The sequence below is a fragment of the Astyanax mexicanus genome, chromosome 13 (assembly GCF_023375975.1).
Source record: "Astyanax mexicanus isolate ESR-SI-001 chromosome 13, AstMex3_surface, whole genome shotgun sequence".
NCBI lineage: Eukaryota > Metazoa > Chordata > Actinopteri > Characiformes > Acestrorhamphidae > Astyanax > Astyanax mexicanus.
In genome coordinates this window covers 28,625,950-28,650,061 of record NC_064420.1, presented here as the reverse complement: position 1 = coordinate 28,650,061, position 24,112 = coordinate 28,625,950, and the positions used below count along the sequence as shown (strand labels likewise).

Below are 24,112 nucleotides of genomic sequence, written 5' to 3'. Positions count from 1 at the left end.
AACCTAAGCTGTTCAATTAATAATTATCTGTATTTTTGTATAAATCTGACCTGATATTTTTTTAGAACTTTACCATATCAGAAAAAAAACAAAACATGGAAGATCTTACATTTATGAAAAAATGCAATATAAAACTTGTGAGAAATATTTCCGACACAGAGGCCTGTGACCCCCAGGTTTAGAAATTGCTGCACAATGGACCAGCTGAGCTTGTACTGTAGCACGGTGTCATTCTCACACACCCCCTCTCATATATGGAGCATGTGGGCCGGGTAACGCAGGGAACATCAGTATTGCCTCTGGCAGAGAAGACAAATGGAGTCATAGATCAGCTTTATGGTGGTAATTAATTAGGTATGACATTGCCCTGAAATCAGCACTTTTTCACCACGACGGGAGAGCGCCATGTGTGCACCCCTGCGCACAGTAACAGACTGATTAAGCTGCCTACCTCAACAGACATCACAAACACAGCACCAAAGGAACGGCTTCTGCAGCGATATTGCTGAGGAAAGCATTTTACTGAGGCAGAGAACAGTCTGGAAGATATCGGAGAGTCGGAGTGTAGGTGTAAGATTGAACTTGCTAGACAATGGCCTCTTGATCCTGTTTCACCCACATGATATTTGGAGCTGACAGCTTTTTAGCCAGACGGCTGGCACGTACCCAAAGTACAGGAGAGAGAGAGAAAAAGAGAGAGAAAGAGAGACACAGAGACATAGACGGAGGCAAGAGAAGGTGGGTTTGTTCATTGTAATGAGCAATAACAAATGACACCCCTTCTTCTCTTCGCTATTCACTACAGGGGTGACCTTTGGATTGGAGATTGATTAAATGCTGTGGCAGTTGATGGTGACATTTTCTAAATGGTAACCCCACAGCTCATTAATAGAGAACAGCCTCTCACACAAAGTGCGGGAATATGTTAGCCATCTCCCAAAGTGAGTGAAACAAAAGCTATTGTGCGTACAACAGATCTTTCTTCTTTATCGTATGCAGTGGTTATTGAGGGCACCTAGCAATGCCTATCGGAGTTGCCTTGGGATCTTTAAACATTTTCAAACGCTGATTATATTCCTTTTCCCCACGGGCCAGTCAGAGCAAGTTCATTCAAAGGCAAACTCTTTGAAAAACTTTCAATCAATTTAGAATCAAACAAAAACTGACCTTCACTCAGAGTTTCACTGTAACATTTTCTTTTAGGTTCCGGTATTCATTTTATAAAACAAAAAAAAAAAAAAAAAAGAAAGAGGGCAAAGGGCTTTGCTTTGCACTTCCATGTGCTTTCATTGGCTGTTTTTTATCGTCCACTGTTGCAGAAAAACCTTGTATCTCTGAAAGGGCAGCTGTATCCGACAAAGGACGAATGTTCCTCATTTTAAAGTACATTTATGTGTTGGAAATATGTAATTTTACCTTTAATTGAATTCTGAACAATTTATATTGGTCCATTCGCTATTAAATATCAAATAATTACCTGAGAAAATGATGAAAATAAACTCTAAATCTTTAAACACTAGATTTTCCTTTCAGACTTGCTGAACACGAACAGATACAGACCCTCAAGTCAGACAAATCCCAGCTCTGTATACATAATAAGGATACGGCTTCGATCACATTGCAAGACTGCTTAATCAATTGCAATTTTTTTGCTCAGATTGGATTTGGAGCTTTTGGATCTTTACGGTTCACGATCATTAACGCAAGTGACCTGTATCTGTCTGTAATGTGAATAAATATATGTCTCTGACACAGTAGAAGTGCACACATTGGCATATGTTCACGCATATTGTTTCTTACACTCTGACTCCCGCCCAAACGTTCATCTGACTGGGTTTTTCATTATGTTTTTTTTTCAGCTTTTGTCTGATTAGGGGTTTTCTGTAGCTAAGGGAGCATATAATTTCTACAGTGTATGAAATAAATTGTCAGTTAATGAGCTCTACCGTTTTTTAAATCTCAGTGGCTACTGTTAACATTCCCCTGGTCAGTGTCAGGTCAGCGCATAGATCTAATCACAGGGCTGATATAAATCTTATATTAGGAGGGTTAAGACTCATGAACAAAAACAGCAGTTTTATATAACCTGCCTCAGGTGAAATCAGTCTCTAGCTAATGAGGAGGCTGTAGAAAGATAAGAGTCAGCTGAAATAATGCCTCCATAAGTAATCTCATTATTCTTATCTGGCCCACTCCATTCTGCTCCCGGCGGTTTTCTGTTATCAGGTGAGTGACACTTGTGTCATAAAGAAAATGAGGAAATGGAACCAGAAAAATATAATACATTTCAGGAAACATGGGACACCCACACTAACAATGCTGCAGATTCACATCGGAAACATACAGTAATCATTTATATGAATTAAAGAAATAAACTATGTTCAAAGACACAGGTAAAAAGTCTCATCTTATAAATTGCTACATCTATCAAAATAATTAGGTTATCAACTAACAAAATTATTGATAATACAATACATGGACATGTACTTAATTATTTTTGCAGATCTGGATACTGTCCATTGTGTGTACATTTGTGTATTTTAGCAGAGACACTGATTTAAACCAATCAGATTGTTCTGTACTTGGTTCTGCTTTCTGTCGAAGGCAAGGATGTGTCTGTGAGCAGACAGCAACATCTATTGTGTAGAAAGAGTGCTGCACAGTGACCAGTGTATCAGTAATAGTATCTCTATATAAGCAAAGAGGGCAATTTACTGTTAAAGTTTAAGCATAATAGCATGTAGTACAGTGTTACTGCTGCTGTAGTCTTTCACACTGTTTATTTAAGTTATACACAGACTTGTATTGTTTTTGTATATATTCCAAAGGAAGACAAACAGAGAATTCCTTCAAACTAAAACTAGAATATATGTGAGTGTGTGTGTGTGTTGGGTCTGATGTGAAACAATAAGCGTTAAAGGGCTCTAGACTGTCTAGGATGTCAAGTAGCATCACTGTAATATGTCGGTAGAGGGAAAAGTTTGTCTCCAACTTTTTTTTTTCTGCAGAGAAAAACAATCCAACACACCACATGGGTGGCGAAGAAGTCCCAAGGGCTCTTCCTCAGAGAGCGTAGAAGGTTTGGTTTGAATCGTGAGTATGCATCACCACTAGGGCCCGGTTTCCCAAAAGCATCTTAGTGTTAAGATCTCCTTTATTGGTAGAAAGATATATTTAGGGAAAGTTCCAGATTCTTTTACTGCCGTGCATCAAAAAGCAATACTCTAAATAACTGCCAGCAGGCAAATAGTTATCAAATGTCATGCTTCCTGGTTTGCCTCCTGTCTGTGTTAATCCAAATAACTTCAGCTTTTCCAAATATCCTCCTGAAGACCTTCTCACTTGTAAACCACTGTCCAATCACAAACAAGTTTTCTGCTCATCATCGTCGGAATAGCAATTTGGTTCACCTGGTCTCTATTAAGCATTGTGTACTAAAGCTTGTCTATTTCTAACTTTCTTCGCAAAGTATTGCCAACTTCTCTAGTCGCACACTGAGAAGCCCTGTTTTGGTAGGTTGGTTGTTTGATCATTTTGGCTTTTGTTGCTATAGTTTATTATTCTGGCACCTTTGTGTTAGTGCTTATAACTGCTACTTTTTCTGATAACTTGCTTAGGCTTATTAAGTCTACTTTTACATTTGTGAGCAGATCTGCTACCTGTACCTGGAACATTACATGAAACTTTTCTAAGACTGCTTTGCAGAGCACTGAATAAAAAAAATAAGAGCTGCACTACATATTGACATACGAGGGTGAATCAAGAAAAATATTTTGCCTTGAAACAAAGTTACAAGGACGACTGAAGTTGAATTCCAAACTTATTTTTTATACATAGAATAATTTATATAATTTATAATATATCAAGATCTCACTTACAATCAAAACACACTTACAGCAAATCTTTAGTCTTGAAGTGGTGGAATGCATTAAATTCTTTTCTAAGGTTACTTTTGATCAGCAGAAGTGAATGAGTCATTTCTGTTGCAATATAAATTCTAAAAAAAAAAAAATAAAACCAATCTTGACAGCCCATCAAACAATTCTCATAGAGAAGGTTGTTTTACCCACCTCAAAGGCCTCCAGTGGGTCCCCATTTTTTAGCCATTTGTAGGACGGTTTGGGCTTTCCACTGGCCTTGCATTCCCACACCAAAGAGTCATCGATGGCCTTCTGTGTGTCCTGTGGCCTCTCCAGTAGATGAGGAGGTGCTGGAAGTTGATGACAAAAGCACAAGAAACAAAATTCCGAACATGAAAATGAATTATTATTACCTGCTGGGCTAAGGTTATAGCCTTAGTAATAGGTGAAGGGTCTTAAGTGATTAGCCCTCAAATCTTCAAGTCTTGATTTTTAACTTGACTACAGAGCAGCTGGGCAGTACAGTGTAAAGTACTAAAGTGGATAATACCATCATTCACACATGGAAGATGTGGGATTGATTATCCGTGCAGGCATGAACACCACTGCCATATTATCCAGGGGTGTGCCTAGACAGCCCTATTAAATGTGCATGAAGTCAGAAGCAGAACACATCTAGCTGTGAAAGGCTTTGCACTGTTAATGCTATTCTACTGAAACTGTTACTGTATTTTTCACAATATGAGGTGCACTTAAAATCCTTTAATTTTCTTAAAAATCGACAATGCGCCTTTTAATCCAGTGCACCATATGTATAAATTTTTCCAGTCAGGTTGTAAGGAGGAGTAAAGCCACTTGTACAGTAGTTTCAGTTTTGCTCTCCAGCATCTGGACTGGAGTAGCATCAGCATTAGCCGGTAACCGCTTTAGCCTGCTGCTAACCCCAGATAGCACTGCTGGAACAGCATTAACATTACCCGCTGACTGCACTAGCTCTTTCTTCGTTCAGAGGATTATTGTTAGAGGATTACCTGCAGCCTGCGTGTTTACTGTGTTAAAAAAGCTACGTGGGACAAACTGCTAGCATTAGCTGCTTTCCAGCTAGCAGTTAGCTGCTAATGCTCCAGCCTTAGTGCTGGAGAAATTCAGGAATCAAAGTTTACTTTAAATAAATGGAAGCATTTATTTACATTTAGAACAGTTTTCAGGAGAGAAATCCGTGTAAATTAACATCCAGTTTGAGAAAACGTCTCGTTTGAGAAAGTGTTTTTTTTAAGTTTGATTTACTTAGCTTAGCTTTACTTAACTTAGTTAGCTACCCTCCACCACCCCCACCCAGCGGCGAGACCTGCTGAATTAGAAGTTCCTTATAGTGTCTCTTAAAATGTGCCTTATAATCTGTCGTGCTTTATGTATGAAAATAGACCAGAACACAGATGTTCACTGATAGTACGCCTTATAATACGGTGTGTCTTATAGTGCGAAAAATACAGAACTATACATAACCTACTGCTGTGCTGCTATAGGACACATGATATGACTTCCCTAATAAAAAAAAGCGAATATGTATTCAACTTATTGTCATGTTGTATTTCTTTCAAAAGCTTCTTCTGTTCCTGCCCAGGTTTTAAACCAGGTTAAAAGAAGAATGAGAACAGGTAAGGACTGCAGGCAGGCCAGGCCAGCATGCAAACCTCAATTTCCCCATCCATGCTTTTGCAATTTGTGCAGCATGTGGTTTTGCATTGATACTGATTTATTTGACCTGACCAGCTTCTGGAACATGGTTTACATGGTTAGACTTAAAACTTTTTATTCATTTTCTTACACAGTTATGACAGCTAACTAGAAATTAATTGATTGATTGATCGATTGCCTATATGTGCTCTTGAAAAAAACTTTTCTGACTATTCTGGTTGTAAAAACTAAAAACAGATGTGGCTTAAACTAGAAATGAGTGTGTTTACCTTTAAGGTTTACTTTTAATACAGACTATGCAAGAACTATGCTCACAAATGCAGCCAAGACTAACTATTAACATTTGATATTCAATGATTTGGACATGGAATTTTTTAATATTCAGCAGTAAGAAAGTAGTTAATCTGGAATGAAAACAGTATTGAATTCCAATATCTAGCCCTAATCATGATCAGTGAGTTGTCATATATAATATGCTGTGCATCAGGGAGACTCACTTATTGACACTTTGAGAATAGTGCAGACATTAATGGCAGAGCTAAGCTCAGTATATTCATCAGTATTAATTACTGCTTTGAAGTGACTAAAGAATTACTAATAACGATCGACAAACAAGCATTTAAATGGCCTTTACATCGAGAAAATAAGTGCTGTTGAAAAACAAACATATTTCTGCTGCAATGTGAACAGACTGGAAACAAGACTTACCGGGTAAGTATTCTGAAGGCAATTATTATCGTTGTGTTTTTTTTAATCTGAAGTCAAGACACCATATTTCTGAAAACATGCTGCTACACAGTCGGCGAGGATGTAATACATGACTGAGTGTATTGTGATTAACGAACAACAAGTCACAAACTGTGGGAGAGGGGAATCTAAAATGCAATTATTCAGCAAGATTTCTTGTGGAACCACCCATCTCTCATGTTTCATAGCAAAATAAGCTGTAATTGAATGAGATTCTCATATTGATTCCTGCAGAGCACCATAACATTGACAGACAGCTCAAAAATGATGCCTAAGGGAGAAAAGCAAAGTTAATTGTGCCATAATGCGAAAATCCATTTTTCCAAACACCACATGATACACTGAGGGAGAACAACACACGGTCATCATATAAACAGCAATCCTGATAGGTACAATAGCCAAAGACATGCCATGTTTTACCTACCATAGAAAGAAAGCTTTCCTTTGACCAAATTTCTCCCTCTGGAGTTCTCAGCCACACATTCATACTGGCCAGCATCTTCCTGCTGGAAATACGGAATTTCTAGCACACTGCTAGCTCTGCTAACGTCCACCTTTCTGGGGAATGGTGCCCCATCTACTCTCCTCCAGCTGATAGCAGGAACCGGGCTAAAAAGAGGAAAGAAAGCCAGTTTAGAAAACAGTGATGGCTATATTAATATATTAACATTTATTTATATTAAACTGATAACTCTTAGTATAAACAGTGCATTGCAAGTAACTAAAATGTTTCAAGTCTTAACACCTAAGTCATAGGTCAAATTTTAAGTTGATACAGGCAAGTCTCAAATCTCAAATTAGTGTTGAAAAATCATCAACTCCTTGAGTTCCAAGTCCTAAAGGAGATCCCCCAACTCATTTAGCACTTTTTTAACAATGGGTATCCAAAATAATATGAGATATTAAGCAGAGCTTTAATATGCCAGCGATATTTAATGTTCAATTAGAGAGGTAACTGGTAACAGGTAATTATGGACAATAAATATTCAGCAGCTAAAAGTCAAATAGTTGTACAATTTGTATTTTTTTTTTCAAATTCATACATGAATTAAAAGAACATCCACTACAATATACTTACTTTCCCAGCGCAAAGCATTCCAACTTAACTGTTAAACCCTTGGCTACAGACAAGGCCTCAGGGAACTGAACTTCAATCTTTGGTTCATATTCACCCATAATTCCTGAAAACAAATGTAAGTTTTGCAAACATAAGAAACCTTAGATGTTGAACTAGAAGAAGTTATCAACAGGGACAAAGACACTTTGACATTTAATATTAACAAAAGATATCTTAATCTCATGCAGTGGATCATAATACGGGCCTATTTTAGAACATTTTAAAGAATCAAGAATAGTCTATTTTGCAAAGCATCCTCTGGCATCCCCTAGGCAACATTAACAGACTGCCTGGTAAAGGACTCAAGCTTTGCCCTCAGAGCCTTAAGCTGTAGACCACATATTTAAATAGTATACTATATTCAGTTTTTTAGATGCTACCACTACAGACTTTAACACACACATTAATGCCACAGTATGTTTTTGCACCACATGCCCATTATACTGAGTAAAGAGACACAACTTTAGCTAATCTAACAACATCTGACATATATTTTGTGACTGTATTGCTTAAAGAAACACAAAGATCAGATCAGAACATTCCTGTTATTATTTCTTTTAATTCTAAGTCCATACTTTAAATTAATATACTGTGTTTTTAAGCAAAATAAATATTTAAGAAATAGACTATGAGAGTTTGGCCCAATCCCATTTAACCTCTTGCCCCTACCACTTAGTCCTACTCCTCTATTTTGCGTGTTTACACCAAGGGATAGGATATCTTGATTCTTGTTAGGCTGGAAGGATGGGCCCTTCAAACTGAGATTTTTTTTGAGCTAAACTTAAAACACAGCGCTGGGAATCACTGGCAAGATAGCAGCACAAACAACCAAAGAAACTCAAAAGAATGGTCTATGTTAAAATTGAACACCAATCAAGATCAATCAAACAAGCCTCGAATTTCACACTGAATATGCTTTAATACTGATAATACCTTGCACCACAAAGTACCATTGCCCTGCCTCTAAACCCACCCATCACCCACTCCCCCTTCCAAACTACATCTCCCATTTTTTAGCCTTTTTCTAATTTGAGCTGAAGGTAGAGGCATCAAAAAGCAGGGGGTTTAGTTCCCCTTTAACACAGTAGACTAAAAATATAGTTTATAATCACGTGTGTTGCATTCCCATATGGTTTTCTCATCTGTGAATTAAACTGATGGATGATGTGTTGTTTTGTCTCTCCCTTTGCATCTTATTGTTTTAGTGGTTCAGAGGAAGATGCTGTTTACAGGTTTAAACTCAAGGTCATCGGAAACACACTGTGAAGCAGAGTTTCTTCTACCTCTTGAGTCCTGTAGATTAAAACATCTGCTGATACTATTAGGCTCACAGTTTAATAAAGAGTGATACATTTTAAGGCACTGTGTTCTTTTTAAAACCTTTGATTAGATTAAATAATGTAGGATCTTTATTTATCATGTTTCACATGGGAAATCCAACAGTGTTCCAGTTCTATTAATAAATACTCCCAAAAAACAATATGCAACAAACAGAACAACATAAAATATCATATTTCAACACAGAGGTAGAAAAGAAGGAATGGATTACCATCACTTCGTAGAACCAGTAATGTTGGAGGCCCCTGTACTCTGGATTTGGTCACCAGGTTGGTCACTACACAGGTGTAGTTTCCTACATCTGACGGCTCCACTTTAGCGATGTACAGGTTTCCGGTTTTCTGAGACACAAATCGCCGGTTGTCCTGCTTCACAAATGAGGGGTATTCATTGAAGATCCATGTAAAGGTCAGCTCTGCAAAGAGATAAGGTGATGCTTTTGAGCAGAATATCAGATGATATGGAGCACATTGTAGTTATATACTTTCAAAATCTAGTCTGTTTCTTTTAATACTTTGTTTTTTTTCTTTCTTCTGCTTCATTTCACCCTGAGCAGCTTCTATTAGGATGGTGAGTCATTCCCAGCACTGAATGGATCAGACACAGCAGTGCTGCTGGAGTTTTTAAACATCTCAGTTACGGCTTAGTGTCTTGTGGGCAATGACTTGTTACCACCAGAGCCTGTAAAAAAAGATGGACGTCGTGTCGGCGTTCCCATTCATTCAATGAAAATTAAGCCAAAATCTTCCGCCATGTTGGCGATCCTGAAACCCGAGTCTGCGCAGTAGAGACCAGAGGAGGGAGAAAGACTGTGGAGAGACAGCCTGCTCATTTGAATAACCCCGCCCCTGAGGGCTGCCTCGCGGTCTCAGGCTGCAGAGCGGGGCGGAGCGGAGCTGACAGTCTGTTATTGGTCCCGCCCATAAGCAGCCCTTTTACCATAACCACACCTTTTTTGTATAGAGCTGAATAACGTTTTTAAAAATAAATTCTGTGGGGATATAAAAATTAGACAATATTAGCAATGGTTACACTAGCTGTTACATTTAAATAATGGAGGTAGAATTACAGTATATTGGAAAAAAACATGATTGAAAGTTGTCTGTTTTGCCATTGAAACCTATGGGGATGGGTGGGGTTACACAGCTTTCTGAAACCGAACAGCAGGGGGCGCCCGACATGTGGTGGCTTCACTTTTGAGAGACGATGCTCTGTCCAGCTATACACAGTCTATGGTTACCACTAATAAAGAACTAGAGAACACTGGTGGTCCTGTGGGGTCCTAACAATTAAAAAACAGTGTGAAAAAAGGGTTCTAAAGTATGCAGATAAACTGAAGGACTACAGTCTGTAATTATAGAAATTAGCACTTTTATATTGTCAGTGGAGCTGATAAGATGGACAGTGAGTGTAACAAAAAGCCAGTGGTCAAAATATTCTGGTAATAATATGTATATTTAAGACTTATAACCACTTCAATGCTTTGAAAACAATTAGCTAAGAACCATGACAGTAATTTACAACACACTAATGACATGTATTCATTTATTATACAACACACTTGTTGATAGTGAAGCATTAAGCTTAGCTATCACAGACTGACAGTTGCTAATATAGTGACCAAACTTTACATAAAAATAGGAATGGGAGCCTAAACATCACAATACAACAGATACACAGCATTAAACAGCACCCTCCACATTCCCTATGACACTAGGACAAGCAAAATGAACATATATGAATAATATCCTTTTTCTGGATACAAAAACATGATAATTATTTCCAGGTTTTTACATCTGGATCTGATACACAGGTCTGGTGTCTCTGTAGCTGGCTGATTGCCATACGATCTGTATTTTCTAACCCATCTCCATGCATTTCAATTACAAAACAGACAATTTTCAGTTTTATTTTTCTACTCTAAACTGTCTTTTTATTTACAGTGTTTAATTCCAATATAGACATACAGCCTCCATTGCCTCGCAAATGATATAATCACCCAGCTGTCTCTGAAGCCACCCAGCATCTTTGCTGAACACACACACACACACACATTAAAGTCATTAGCAGCAGTCCACATTTATGCTACACTGAATCACATATCACTCTTTACATAAGAGTGGACATTTTTTTTCTTATAGCAAGCCAACAAGGCAGGTTGTCAATCTTTAGCTGAGTGTCTAAAACTGTGTTCAAATTGTAAGATTGTCCCTGAAGAGCATTTTATCTTCATTTTGATAGAATGGTGAGAAACTGAATCACAGTGTCTATATTTTCTACAGTCATTGGTTTGCGTTTACTGTATTAGCTATCTGTGGTCATTTTCTCTGCCATACTACTAGTTTGTTGGCTTGGTTTGGTGGCTTTTAAACTGAGATATTGCAGTTTTTATGTAATGTTATGCCAAATGTGGTTTGATTAGATGTATATTTATAACTTTTAAAAGCAGAACAATGTCTGGTAGTTGTTCACTGCTATAAAATACAATCAAATGTATACACTTCTATACTGTTTTAAATCAGACAGTGAAATCTGTAAATGTATTTAGACCAGTAACTGAATATTCTATTACTCAGTACTAAGTATTTATACAGCTCTGGAAGAAAAAAAACAGACCACTTAAAATCATGAGTATCTTTGATTTTACCAAATTGAAAACCTCTAGAATATAATCAAAATGATGATCACAAGCCATCAAACCAAGCTGAACTGCTTGCATTTTTGCACCAGGAGTGGCATAAAGTTATCCAAAAGCAGTGTGTAAGACTGGTGGAGGGGAACATGCCAAGATGAATAAAAAATGTGATTAAAACCAGGGTTATTGCACAAAATATTGATTTATGAACTCTTAAAACGTTATGAATATGAATTTGTTTTCTTTGCATTATTTGAGGTCTGAAAGCTCTGCATCTTTTTTTGTTATTTCAGCCATTTCTCATTTTCTGCAAATAAATGCTCTAAATGAAAATACTTTTATTTAGAATTTTGGAGAAATGTTGTCCGTAGTTTATAGAATAAAACAACAATGTTCATCTAACTCTTACTTAGAAATATATCAGAGCAAAATCAGAGAAACTGATTCAGAAACTGAAGTGGTCTCTTAATTTTTTTTAGAGCTGTATCTTTCTTTTCAGATTTATTGTCAGATTTTGACTTATTTATTAAGGTGAGAAACCTTTTGTCTAATTTCACTTACGTATTCCTCAATCTTACCTGTGCTGATGATAGACTGAGGGTGTTTGGCCTATGTGTCATGTATTCTTGCTTTAATGAAACAGAAGGTCAGAGATGAGTACTTAGGAGCATCTATAAACTAGTTAATATTACTTGTTAATCTTGATCACGATATTGCCCTTTGCAACGTGGCTTCAACGTGGCTAGAAGGCTTCAATCTGCAAATGAGCCCTCATAAGATGGTTCTCACTATTAACATTGGGGAAGAAGGGGAACAGGTACTTGATTGGCCTGGCTGCAGTGCCCACCTGTCCAAAATACAGAATGTGTGAAAATATTTGAATGAAAAAGCTACAATGACAAGCTGCAAACGAGTGGGATAAAATAACACCTGAAACACTCTTGGCATTGCCTGTGCAAAAACATCTTTAAAGTGTTTTTAGAAGGAATGGCAACATTACAAAGTGCTAAGTGCTTTCCTGTCCAATTCCTTTTGGGAATGGTTTGCAGGCATATTTTACTGACAGAAAAAAAATTAATATGCCAAAAAATAACACAAACTTAAAAGGGCCCTATGTATTCCATTCAACACAAATCTGTGGCCCTTTTAACTTAGCATTTTTGACACACACACAGGCATGAGTTAACAAAAAATAGATAAAAACTGAATATGCCAATTATAAAAACTATTTTTTAAAGCCCTTTGTATTAAATTCAACACAAATATGTTGCCTCCTTAACTTTTACTGACACACACACACAAACAAACACACACACACACACACACACACACAGACAGAGGCATGCACCACGTGAATACTTTATTTGGTTCCGCACAGAAGACAATTTGACCATGGGGAGAAAAATCCGATGTGGCACACAGTTCATTAGTCCATTAGTGCTTTTCCCAATCCATTTCAAGGGTAAAGGAAGCATCATCAATTCCAAATAGCCCTACGCTCGATGGTGGCTGAAAGAAATGGAGCAATACTCTGCAATCTGCTGTCCACACACTGCAAACCTGTCAACATGTCAGAGAAGTTGACGATAATTTGTTTATATTTCAGATTACCAGTTCGGGCCTCGGGCAATGATTGCTCAGGATTCTGGAGGCATTTGTTTGGTTTACGTTCGAACTGAACGACAAACTCAATCTCAGTGAACAAGACATCCAGTCCGGTAGAGTATCAGCTGTGTCAGTTATGTCTGAATAAAATGTTTAAAAGTGCATCAGGTTAGACTATCAGACTGTCTGATTACACCATACTGCTATCCAAAGATAAACCGACAAACAAGCAAACCACAGCTGCTATGAAATCAGGCATCTGAAAAAACAACTTCAACTTTTGACATACAGTAGTTTGCAGAAATTTTAGGCACCTGAATATATAATTTAAAACTATTTTTCTCAGCAATAATAAAGTTCCTGCTTATAGAAACACCAGCTCACATAAGGACAGATGTGGGCAAACATAAATACAGTACAGACAGATCACATTTCTCAATTTTTGAAGAAAGTAGTTGATGCCTTGTGAAGCTTCAGTTCCAGATTTTCCCCGACGGATTTGTTCAATTTCATCACCAGTACACCTGCTTTAACATCATTAAACACTGACTTACTTTTTGTTCTAATTTTTCACATGCCGTTTAACTCAATCTCTCATAATGTGAGTCTTGATGCTGTCAGCCTGCCTGCTCCAGACTCCATTTCCCAGCATACACCCACACTGGACTTCCCTCACTCCACTGATCATGTGACCCTGGAGCCTGTATAAATACCCCTCAGTTTGCCCTGCTCAGTGCTAAGCATTGAATCTAGTTTTTCTAGCTCTTCTACGACACACTTTATTGTATTTGCTTTTTTGTTACCAACCCTTTTTGTATCACCGTTTATCGTCTTTTGCATTGCCCATTCTATTGATTACCTGTTGCTGACCTTTTTGTATTTTTGACTGCTCTTTTGCCTTCTCCCTTTTATTGCTGGATTTATAGTGTATGACCCTGGTTTGCCTAACAACTCTCTGGTATGTTGTTTATATTTGCTGCCCTTTTGTTACTGACCCTGCCTGTCCCTCACTAAAAAATCATACACAAAAAGGCATTTTAATAGGGGAGATCAGGGACTGTTGAAAAATCATCTTTTTTTCAATAAATCAAAAACACTGGAATAGCAAATTTGCTACATTTTAAAATTCAATGTGTCAACTACTAAAACAATGTATTTAAATGTTTTTATTAAATGTGTACAGATTGCCAAATTGATTTAAATAGAGTAAATCCAGTGTTACAACTGTCCCAGTTTACAAGGGCAGTTGTAACACAAGCCAGGGACGATTGTAACATGTCTACAATACACAAAATTAATCAATTAAATACTCAAAATGAAAAAGTATTCATCATCTATGTTATTGTAAATTTATTTATTTTTTTAAATAGGTCTAATGACTGTTTTTTTATACTACATGACAAAAAAGAGGAGAAGTCCAACAGTCCACTCAGTAGTCCAGTAGTTGATGTAGGCCTAATACAATTTTACATTTATCTAACGTTGTATTCATTCTTTTGTTATAATAAAGAACATGAACTAAGACGTGACTTGTGCTTTGAAAGCTATGTGATATTTGGTGTTCAAGCAATGAGAATTACCACCCACAGTGGATAGCGCAGTGGGTGGCAATGATTGTGACCGGCAGCATCTGGCTAGAATTGTCTATTAGTACAGACATGTGCTTACCAGACAAGTGATACTAGTTCCTGGCATGTCAGTGTACGTAAAAACGTATGATTAATCCTTTTCATTTTTTGTATTCAGCAACCTACACAAAGCGTCGACAGTCTAATAAGTTGATAAAAAGTGCAGACGCTGCCTGATGAACGGCACTGCTGCGTGACACATTAAATCCGTGCAGTTGCCTGATCATCTCGCATTAATAATACATTCATTGCTCTGTTCTGACAAGCCCATGCATATTTAATTGTTGTTTTGGAGTCAATCTCCTCTAAAGGTACGGAGAACGATAAACAAAAACGAGAACAAAAGGTTACTAATTGACTTATTAAACATTAATAAGGACCCTGGGACAGAAGAACACATAAAAGACATCTGGAGAATGATCAATAGCTGCATAGAGACAGGCAAAAGTAAACGAGTAGGATTACACACCAAAAACAAAGTTATAGGACATTGAAGACGTTGATGCGTGAAAAATAAGCAAGCATGCTGCATGAAAAATAAGTAAATATATAAACAAGCCTTTTGAGTATTAACTTTAAGTCAAATAAAAGGGCAGGTTTCTTCAGTAAACAAAATATATGTGCGTTCTTTGGAGCACTGAAAAAGCATTTCAAAGAACATGCCAATTTCCCTTGATGGGAAACCAAAGCAAAAAAAAAAAAAAAAAAAGCAAAAGAAAAAAGGTCTATCTCCATTAGAGGAATACGGTCTAGTGCATTAGGTGCAGCTGTAAACACAGTAATCAAGCCAGCAGGGGGAAGAGGCAGACTAAGGCCACTAATGTAATGCTGCTAGACGATCTACTGCCCATCGCACGCTAAGCTTTTTGATCAGAAGTGACACAAAGTGCCAGACGATGCACTCTGATACCTTAGAAACCATATAGCATGTTGACAGAAAAAGAGAAACATCTAGAGTGGGTGGTGACTTATAAACAACTGTCATACGCAGACTGAGGGTTATCTAATGCTCAGAGAAACAGGCAGTGGGAAACTGTGCTGCAGCTTAAGGCGCTTGTGGAAGGAGGTTAAGATAAAGTGGAAAAGGGTCTTCTGAATGAATAGGGTGCTACCCGGGAGCATTAGAGTCAAGCTATCTTTGATGAGTTAAGCTATTGTGTTTCTTACACACTTCAGATAATAGTCTACCATCTTTAAAATCATGTCATTAAATGTAAATGGCCTTAAAAACACGAAAATCGTTTGCAGGACTTATACACTTTCTTCTAACTCCCATAAAAAGCAATGTACCAGAAAAGAGTACAGAAAAGCTCTTAACGCTACACTCGCCTACCTCTATAACATGATTAAACTGTAAGCCGCTCTGGATAGGAGTGTCTGCCAATCGCCATAAATGCAAATGTAAAATGTGAAAGGTTAATGTAATGATTCACATTTAATTTTTAGAGCCAGTAACATCAACATCATGCATCAGAGCGCACAATGTAGAAACAACACTCAAATGATGATGAAAATGGCAGAAAACAATGCCTATATACATTAATTGACAGAATAAGTGGTTGGAATCCAATGTAAGGATGAAACATCTAAAACTCTATCCGGACAGTACTCGTTTCTGAAAGGGACGTCTGTGAAAAATATTTTACACTTCTACTCAGTGATAAAACTCTTGCAATCTGACTGCAATTAAAAAATCAAGAGGACCAGTAAGGGTATTTTTTGCTTTCTCGATCACATGAGATCGCGTTCAGTAGCTCCTCCATTTCCAATCACTGTTGTGCTTACGTGGATCTCCATGGAAACGCACACCCAAAGTGTAATTACAGTGCGTGCCATTGGACAAATAGCTATTTTATTAAACACGAGGTGATGAAACACATACATCTGAAACACATACGTCTGAGAAAAACACGTACATGGTCGTTCCAGACGAGACTAAAATCACAGAGGACCCCCCCCATAAAAGTAAAAAGACCGCAGGACCCTCTGAAAAACTAATCCCGGGCTTTAGTGATTTGAGTATTAGACCAAAATATTTGTTTATTGGGCAAAACTGTACAAAGCCCATTTTTTTTACCATGTTAAGGTGCCTCTAGCCTGGATACATTCTGGGCATGGAGACATACAGGTTGCTGGAGCTAGCTTCCATATGGTCTAATAAATGCTAATAAATTATTGATAAATCTGGCAACCAGGCAGATAAGCGCTAGGTCTTTCGCTGTTCAGAGGTCAGTATTATTAGCCTGTAGCTTCCTGCTAACCTCGGCCAGCACTGCTGGAGCAGAATTAGCATTAGCCACTAACTGCATAAAGCACAAGTTCTTTCGCCATTCAGAGGTGAGTATATTAGACTGTAGCCTGCGCATTTATCGCATTAAAAGCAATGTAGGAAGAACTGCTAGCTCATATTGACCTGGCTTACCGGACCTCTCAGGGTTCCTCAGTAGCTGCGTCCAGAAACTTTTGCTACTCCTCTTATTTAAGGTATTTAGCAGAAACCCTTATCCAGAGCGACTTACAACAGTGCTTTGATGTTACTTCAAATATCCAAAGCTAGTTTGTAGACTAGGATCAAGAGATATACAGAGCTTGATCATGTTTAGAATCCTAGGAACCTTTTTTTTTTTCTCCTACTTCTCCTTTCCTACTTCTCCTCTCCTACCCCGGAAAAAGGGAGGAATCGAGGAGAGGAGAGGAGGAGGACTGGAGGGAAGGAGCTGTAATTGGGGAAATGAGACAGCTGATCCTTTTTAGATAGGATGTTGAACTGAGCCAATCACAACCCTCACTTTTAGCACATGCCGAATACTGCCCAGCCAATCACAGCTTCAATATTAAAAGTGAAATATGATTTCATTGAATGTAATAAAACAATTAACAAATATTAATAAATAATATATAGTAAATATAATAAAAAATATGACATTTTGCATACATGTGGGCAGTTGTGTTAACTGCATAAAGAACATTTAAGCTCAGTTCCACTATATGAAGCCAGGTGGCAAAGAAAGAGCATGTTAGCTTATATAAACTATAAATTATATTAATGCTTTACTGGCTGTTTAATTAGATAAGGAACCTAGTTAATTAGTACATTTATACTTGTGCGTTGCCTTCTCCATTTTCGTGTGCTCTGTGGGCGTGGATGCAGTGATGTCATTCGAAAATCCCTAAAAGTCTTCCTGAGTAGGATGCTCTCATGTATCCTCCGTTGGAAGCATTATCGAGGAGGATTTTAAGCAGCTTCTTTCATCTCCTACGGTATTCGGACAAGCGGCAAGATGGCGTCACAAAATTTCCGGGTCACGGAGGAGAGGAGGATCGGTAGGAAAAAGGAGACACTTTTGGGGTTTCTGGATGCAGCCAGTGTAGCGCTACTGGCAGCATTTACCTCTTGCTAGCGGTTAGCCGCTAATGCTGCTGCCCCCAGCCTGAGTGGAAATTTGGAAATCTAAGCTAAATCTACAGCGCTCGTTTGACTTTAAAAGAAAATGTTTTTTAATAAGAATTACAGTTTTGTTTACTTGGCTTAGCTGTTACCCCCACCCGACCCACACCACCACCCAGACTCAAAGACCTGCTAAATTAGTAGGGAAACATGACGACATCCCTGTTCCAGTGCGCCTTATATATACTAAAATACAGTATATATTTTTTTTTTGTTAAGACTATTCCATATGTGGGACAAGCGAGATTGTGTTTTCACAGGACAGACAGTCCTTCTCAGCCAGTCACATGATCCTAGCAATTAGGGAAGATAACCTCTGCATTTTCCTGAGAAACGATGTAACTTGTCTGATGTGTTACACCAGGCAGCAGAAACCCACGCTGGGGCAAGTGGGAAGGCCATCCCCCAGAGAGTGCAAGGACAGTTACTTTGTCTTAGACTGTTCCAAGGTGGTCGCAACAAATGGTTGTGACATTGGTGGGGATCAAAACACAATCCCTCAAAAGAAAAGAAAGTGCTAAGAAGGTTTATGTCAGCATTTAGGAATCAAACCAACTTAAGACAACTTCTTTTTCCTTTTTTTTAGCAGTAAAGCACTTTGGTAAGGATGTGGAATTGTTGCTATTAACATGAACATTTTTCAGAGACTTGTGTTTAGATGCAGCTGTCATGTATAATTTTCCTGAAAGGAAATTATTAAAGGAAATGCTATTCAATTTGTTCCCTTCCTTCCATGCTAAGTGATACCACATACTGAGCTTTTTATACAAACATTACAGCCACTTGTAGGCAGACCAGAGTAAGTGAAAAGTTTGCCTTGCATGACATTTAACATGAGAGCAATTTAGCGCGCCACTTGGTGCATTTTGAGAGCAGAAATAGAACAGTGAAATCTGCTCTAACTATGCTGGGGGTAAGGCTGGAAAGCCCTTTACAGAGCTGTGAGGTAGTCAGTAGTGCTGGACTGTAATTGCCGGTTGGGAGCGGCGACTGACAACCATATAAAAGTAATTCAATTGCCCCATCAGGGAACCATTATATCAGCGGGTCTATTTGGTCATGCATAGAAGTCAAGCAATGGAGGGCCACATGGGTCCCCTAAGAGTGCAAGAAAAATACCCCTCGAAAGCCTGACAAAACAAGGACTAAAAACATTTACAGCGCTGAAAGAATGTAGTAAGCCCTCTCATACAAAACCTGATCAGTTTCAGAATTTATTAACATTTGAATCATGATACACAGGTAGTAAAATGTAGCATTAGAAGCTTCCATAGAATTCCACTGGTGTAATACAGGAAACTGAACTTTAGTCATTTAAAGGGACACTACACCAACAGACAGTGAAAAGTGAAAAGTCTTAACGTTGCTACAGTTAACGAGATTCTACTTAGAGTGTAGAAGATTTTGCTATTTATAGGTATATGTTTGAGTAAAATTAACATTGTTGTTTTATTCTATAAACTATCAACAAAATTTCTCCCAAATTCCAAATAAAAATATTGTCATTTAGAGCATTTATTTGCAGAAAATGAGAAATGGCTGAAATAACAAAAAAAAGATGCAGAGCTTTCAGACCTCAAATAATGCAAAGAAAACAAGTTCATATTCATCAAGTTCAGAAATTTATTTGGCAGAATAAACCTGTTTTTTAAACACAGTTTTCAGGCATCTTGGCATGTTCTCCTCCACCAGTCTTACACACTGCTTTTGGATAACTTTATGCCCCTCCTGTGTATTTTGTATAAAGTTACACATTTTCATTCCTCAAAACTGTGGAAACTATACTGTGTGTAAGACGCTTCCCTTTGAAAATCACAGCACTGATAGAAAATTCTGCCATTTTGCCATTTAAAAAAATAAAAAATAAAATAATAAATACCCCATGAAACCATCTCCCCGTAGAGATGCCTTTGCTAATGCCATTACCATGGCAATATTTACACGGCTGCAGGTCACCACTGTTGCTGTAAAAGAATGGATCTGTGACTGTGTAGATATGCTTACTGTACGAATAATAGAACAACACAAAACAGCAAAATCTTATACCCAAAAGGTCAAAGTAATTTGTTTTATAGCAACAGAGAATGCCTGAAAATAAATGAATAAATAAATAAATAACAAAATATCATAAATAACACTTACCTCCCATGTGTGGTGGAGGGCCGCACAGCAGGACCACCCCCTGGCCTTCACGAACTCTCACTGGACTTCTTCTCTGGGTTTTAAAGTCCTCCAAATCTGGCACAGAAATGAACATACAGAGGTCAGTCTATACTTGCTATTTACTTGAACACAAGGGTCTCTTTTATTTTCATTAGAGAACCTGGCAGGAAAATGCTACCTTTATATCACCACCACTATCGCAACTTGGAACAAATAAAATAAGTAAATAAAATGTCAGTATTATATTGTATAAAGATGCCTAATTGCATTAGCTACTAATAGTACCAGTTGAAAGTTTGGTACACCTTTTCATTCAACTTTGTAACCTAATAATGACGTCACCCAGACTATAAAGGAACACATAAGGAATCCTGTAGTAAGTGTTAAACAAACCAAAATATTCTGTGAAGCATTTAGGTGGCTTTAATATGGGGTGCTATAAAATTGCGTTTTTTAAGGCTTGTAACTCTAATAAATCCTGTGCAGCAGTGGTAACTTTGGTCTTTCTTTCCTGGGGCCATGCTTATGAGTGCCAGTTTTATCATAATGTTTTTGATTGTCTTTGCGACTGCACTTGATACTTTCAATGTTTTTTTTACATTTTTCGAACTGACTGACTAACCACTAGAATCTATTAGTGGTAAGATATGACACACTAAAAGAAGACAACAAATCACAAATTTCACAAAGATTTTTGACCACTTTTGACTTTAGATATGGAAATTCTGACTACCTTTTTGAATAAGTAGTCATCTAGAAAAAATACTAGTCATGCATCAGCTAGTGTAATGAAGTAATTAAAAAAATAAATAATTATATAGTATAAATTATAAGTGTATTTCCTCTCTTAGCTAATTGTATTATTGTTCTAGAATTATCAAGTTGGACCATTTACTGAGGTGTATATTGATTTCAATTTTTTTATATAGTTTAGCATTAAAAATTAAAAGGGGTATGTGCTTTCTCTCAGACACATGCAGCTAGCCAATCAAAGAGCTGTCAAGACAACATCATTGTGCAGCTCAATGTGTTTAGAAAAGAACGCTACCTGCCAATACTGCTACATTAGCTTACAGATGCCCCATAGGTTGTCTAACATCAAGAGAGTGATGGGGGCACAAAGAGAACCATCCTACTTAGTCAGCGAGAGTGAAGCCAATTACACTCTTTTGGACTCTAGGGCTGTAACTGGGCCAAGTGCTTACATTGTTGCACCACTCAGAAAAACAGCAATGGCTTCCAATTTCACCTTTGACACAAGAGCTGTAAAGAAAAGAGCTTTGTATAAGTATTGGCTAATTATCATTCAAAAGATATAAACCAGTCAGTACTTTTTATATTGGCCAATCCTCAGCTGTTTAGATCATATTTGCGAGTTAAAGATTACAGAAAGCTTTAGTTCCTTGTTTAACACACTAGATGCAACTACAGAGAAGTATCTCATTAAAGTCAGTGTTAAACTCACATGTTTGTGCTGGCTCTGCCCTGTCAGTCTGGTGGTTTTATGTGCTTTTAATATTTTTAGCTAGTAATGGAAGCAGAATACAGACTCTTAACACCACTCACCAGTTACCCCTATTGAGAGTACCTCACTCGGCCCAGTACAGTGAGTTTGAGAGCAAACCAAACACCACTAATCACACAAAACAGCAAATGGTGGAGAACTCCGGTGTAAAATTGACTTCTGGTGTAGTAAAACATGATAAAGAGTACTAACCTTTGTTGAATAGCACCCCCGATCTCCGGCAGCTTTCTGAGATCCAGTCATTTTGTGCTTTTTGCCCAGTACTCTTTATAGCGGACGCTTCGGGGCATCCACTTGCCCCAGATAAATCGCTTTAAAACGAGACATTAATAACTTTAAAAGTGCACAAAAAACTTATAAAAAAAAACTGGCCATGACGTTACTTTAAGATAAAGTTATTAATGCCTTGTTTTAAATGTCAGGGCTCTCCTGATACTACCAATGAGGTGTGGAGATACTTTGAGCCTGGATAACGATGTAAAAAACACAATTTATTGGGGTTAAGTTGTAAAGAGTGCTGGGCAAATAGCACAAAATCGCTGGATCTTGGAAAGCTGCAGGAGAACGGAGGTGGGCTATTCAACAATGGTTTGTACTCTTTATCATGTTTTACTACACTAAAGGCAATTTTACACCGGAGTTCTCCTTTGACCATGACCAAAATTACAGCATCAATAATCAGAAAGCTAAAGAATTTACATCTAAAATGATTAAGTTTTAATTGCCAAATAAACAAGTGAACCAAGATTTTACAAAGTTTAACAGTGTTTTTAATTAGTTGTTTTTAAAAATCAAAGTCCAATTTATAACAAGACAATGCAGAACACATTATAGTAGCCTTGCATGATGACCCTTAATCGAGATCATCTGGAAAGGTTAATGTGGGATACAGGTCCGGCTTGAATAGATATCAGCGATTAAACTGATTAAAATATACTAAAAGACTATTAACGATCGGTAGTTCATAAATGCTGATCAGTCCATCTCTCATAAACAGAGAAAAAGCATTTAAAAACATCAGCTCAGAGATATGATCTTATAATTACCATCCAATGAACTTTACCACAGAAAATATAAGCTTATTTTGTCAAATTAACATGTAGAACTGACAAAGCACTTAGATGAATGCTTATTGGTACACGTGAGCATGAGGCAAGGTGACTGTTTGCTTTAAATAGAATAATTATTCCGGCTTCTCAAGCAAAACAATCAAACATATTTGCGCTCAGCATACTTTTGTTTGTTTCTCTTCAGAAGTGAACAAATTGTGATGGAACTTGTCTGCACCTTGCATGCACCTTGATTTGCGGAGGGAGTTTTGTCTGGGGAGTTGAATTTTCAAACAGAATATTCATGAGCTATGCATCCGCACTCAAAACAACCCAATACCCAAGTGCCCACGCTTTTCTCTTTTTGCCTCTCTCACACACACACACACACACACACGCTATGCAGACACTATCTTCCTAACAGGGGGGCTGGATAAACATTGGGGCTGTTTTTCCGGTTGATCAGGGCCTAAAGTGTGGTGCTGCTCTGTTTTGAGTTATTGTGCTGCCTGAAGTTGCTGGGAAAACTTTTCTTATTCTTTTTCAGTTTTCTTCTTGAATGCCTCATTGACCTCATATTCATTTCTCATGATAGACCAATATTGGCTCTCTGAAAGCCACTCTTATGAGACTCGAATCAATAAACAGACTGTATTTACAATGCACTTACATCTGATTAGGCCTGGGTGTCGAAATTCGATATCAAAAAGGCACCAACCGAATTGCCTCGGTACTACAGAGTACAGAAAGATTCCAAAAAATTAGTGCCTGTTTTTGATACTTTGCATTAAACGCGCAAAATGCAGAGAGCATGTGCAGCACGCTAAAAACAACTGGGACACAAGCAGGGAAAAAACGCGGTCAATCAAACTGTCCAGACATCGTTGCTGTGCCGAAATCGCTTGTACTGTCTCTCTTGCTTGCTCGCTAGCTAGCTCACTCTCATTTGTGCCGTCTATCCTTCTCTCTCGCTCACTTTCGCTCACTTACGCAGTCTTACTCTTTCTCTCTCTCTCTCTCTCTCACTAGCGCGGACTTCCTCTCTCTTTCTATTTACTTTGAGATATTATATTTAAGAATTAATACACTCAAGGTTTGTGCTATAACGTGTAATTTTGGCACTGCTGTGCTGCGGTCGTATGAAAAAAGCCACAGGCCGAGATAAGATTAGACAATTCTTTATTAATCACAATGAAGAAATTTGCAATTTTAAAAGAGCGGCCTTGGGGAGTCTGACCGGCCCTAGGTGAGCCCCTCACAAGTTTTCCAAAGCTTGTTTGGGGTCAGAACATAGACGAC

At 37.8% G+C, this 24,112-nt stretch overlaps 1 protein-coding gene across 1 annotated transcript in view; it reads right to left on the bottom strand.

Annotated features, from left to right (window-relative positions):
• cntn3a.1 (contactin 3a, tandem duplicate 1) overlaps positions 1–24,112 on the bottom strand; it is a 139,944-nt gene that overhangs the window by 34,352 nt on the left and 81,480 nt on the right. The window contains exons 5-9 of the mRNA XM_049462925.1: positions 20,219–20,314; positions 8,972–9,175; positions 7,384–7,486; positions 6,730–6,914; positions 4,071–4,210 (exon numbers count right to left, since the gene is read on the bottom strand). Coding sequence (XP_049318882.1) covers positions 4,071–4,210; positions 6,730–6,914; positions 7,384–7,486; positions 8,972–9,175; positions 20,219–20,314 — 728 coding nt within the window. The remainder of the gene's footprint in view (positions 1–4,070; positions 4,211–6,729; positions 6,915–7,383; positions 7,487–8,971; positions 9,176–20,218; positions 20,315–24,112) is intronic.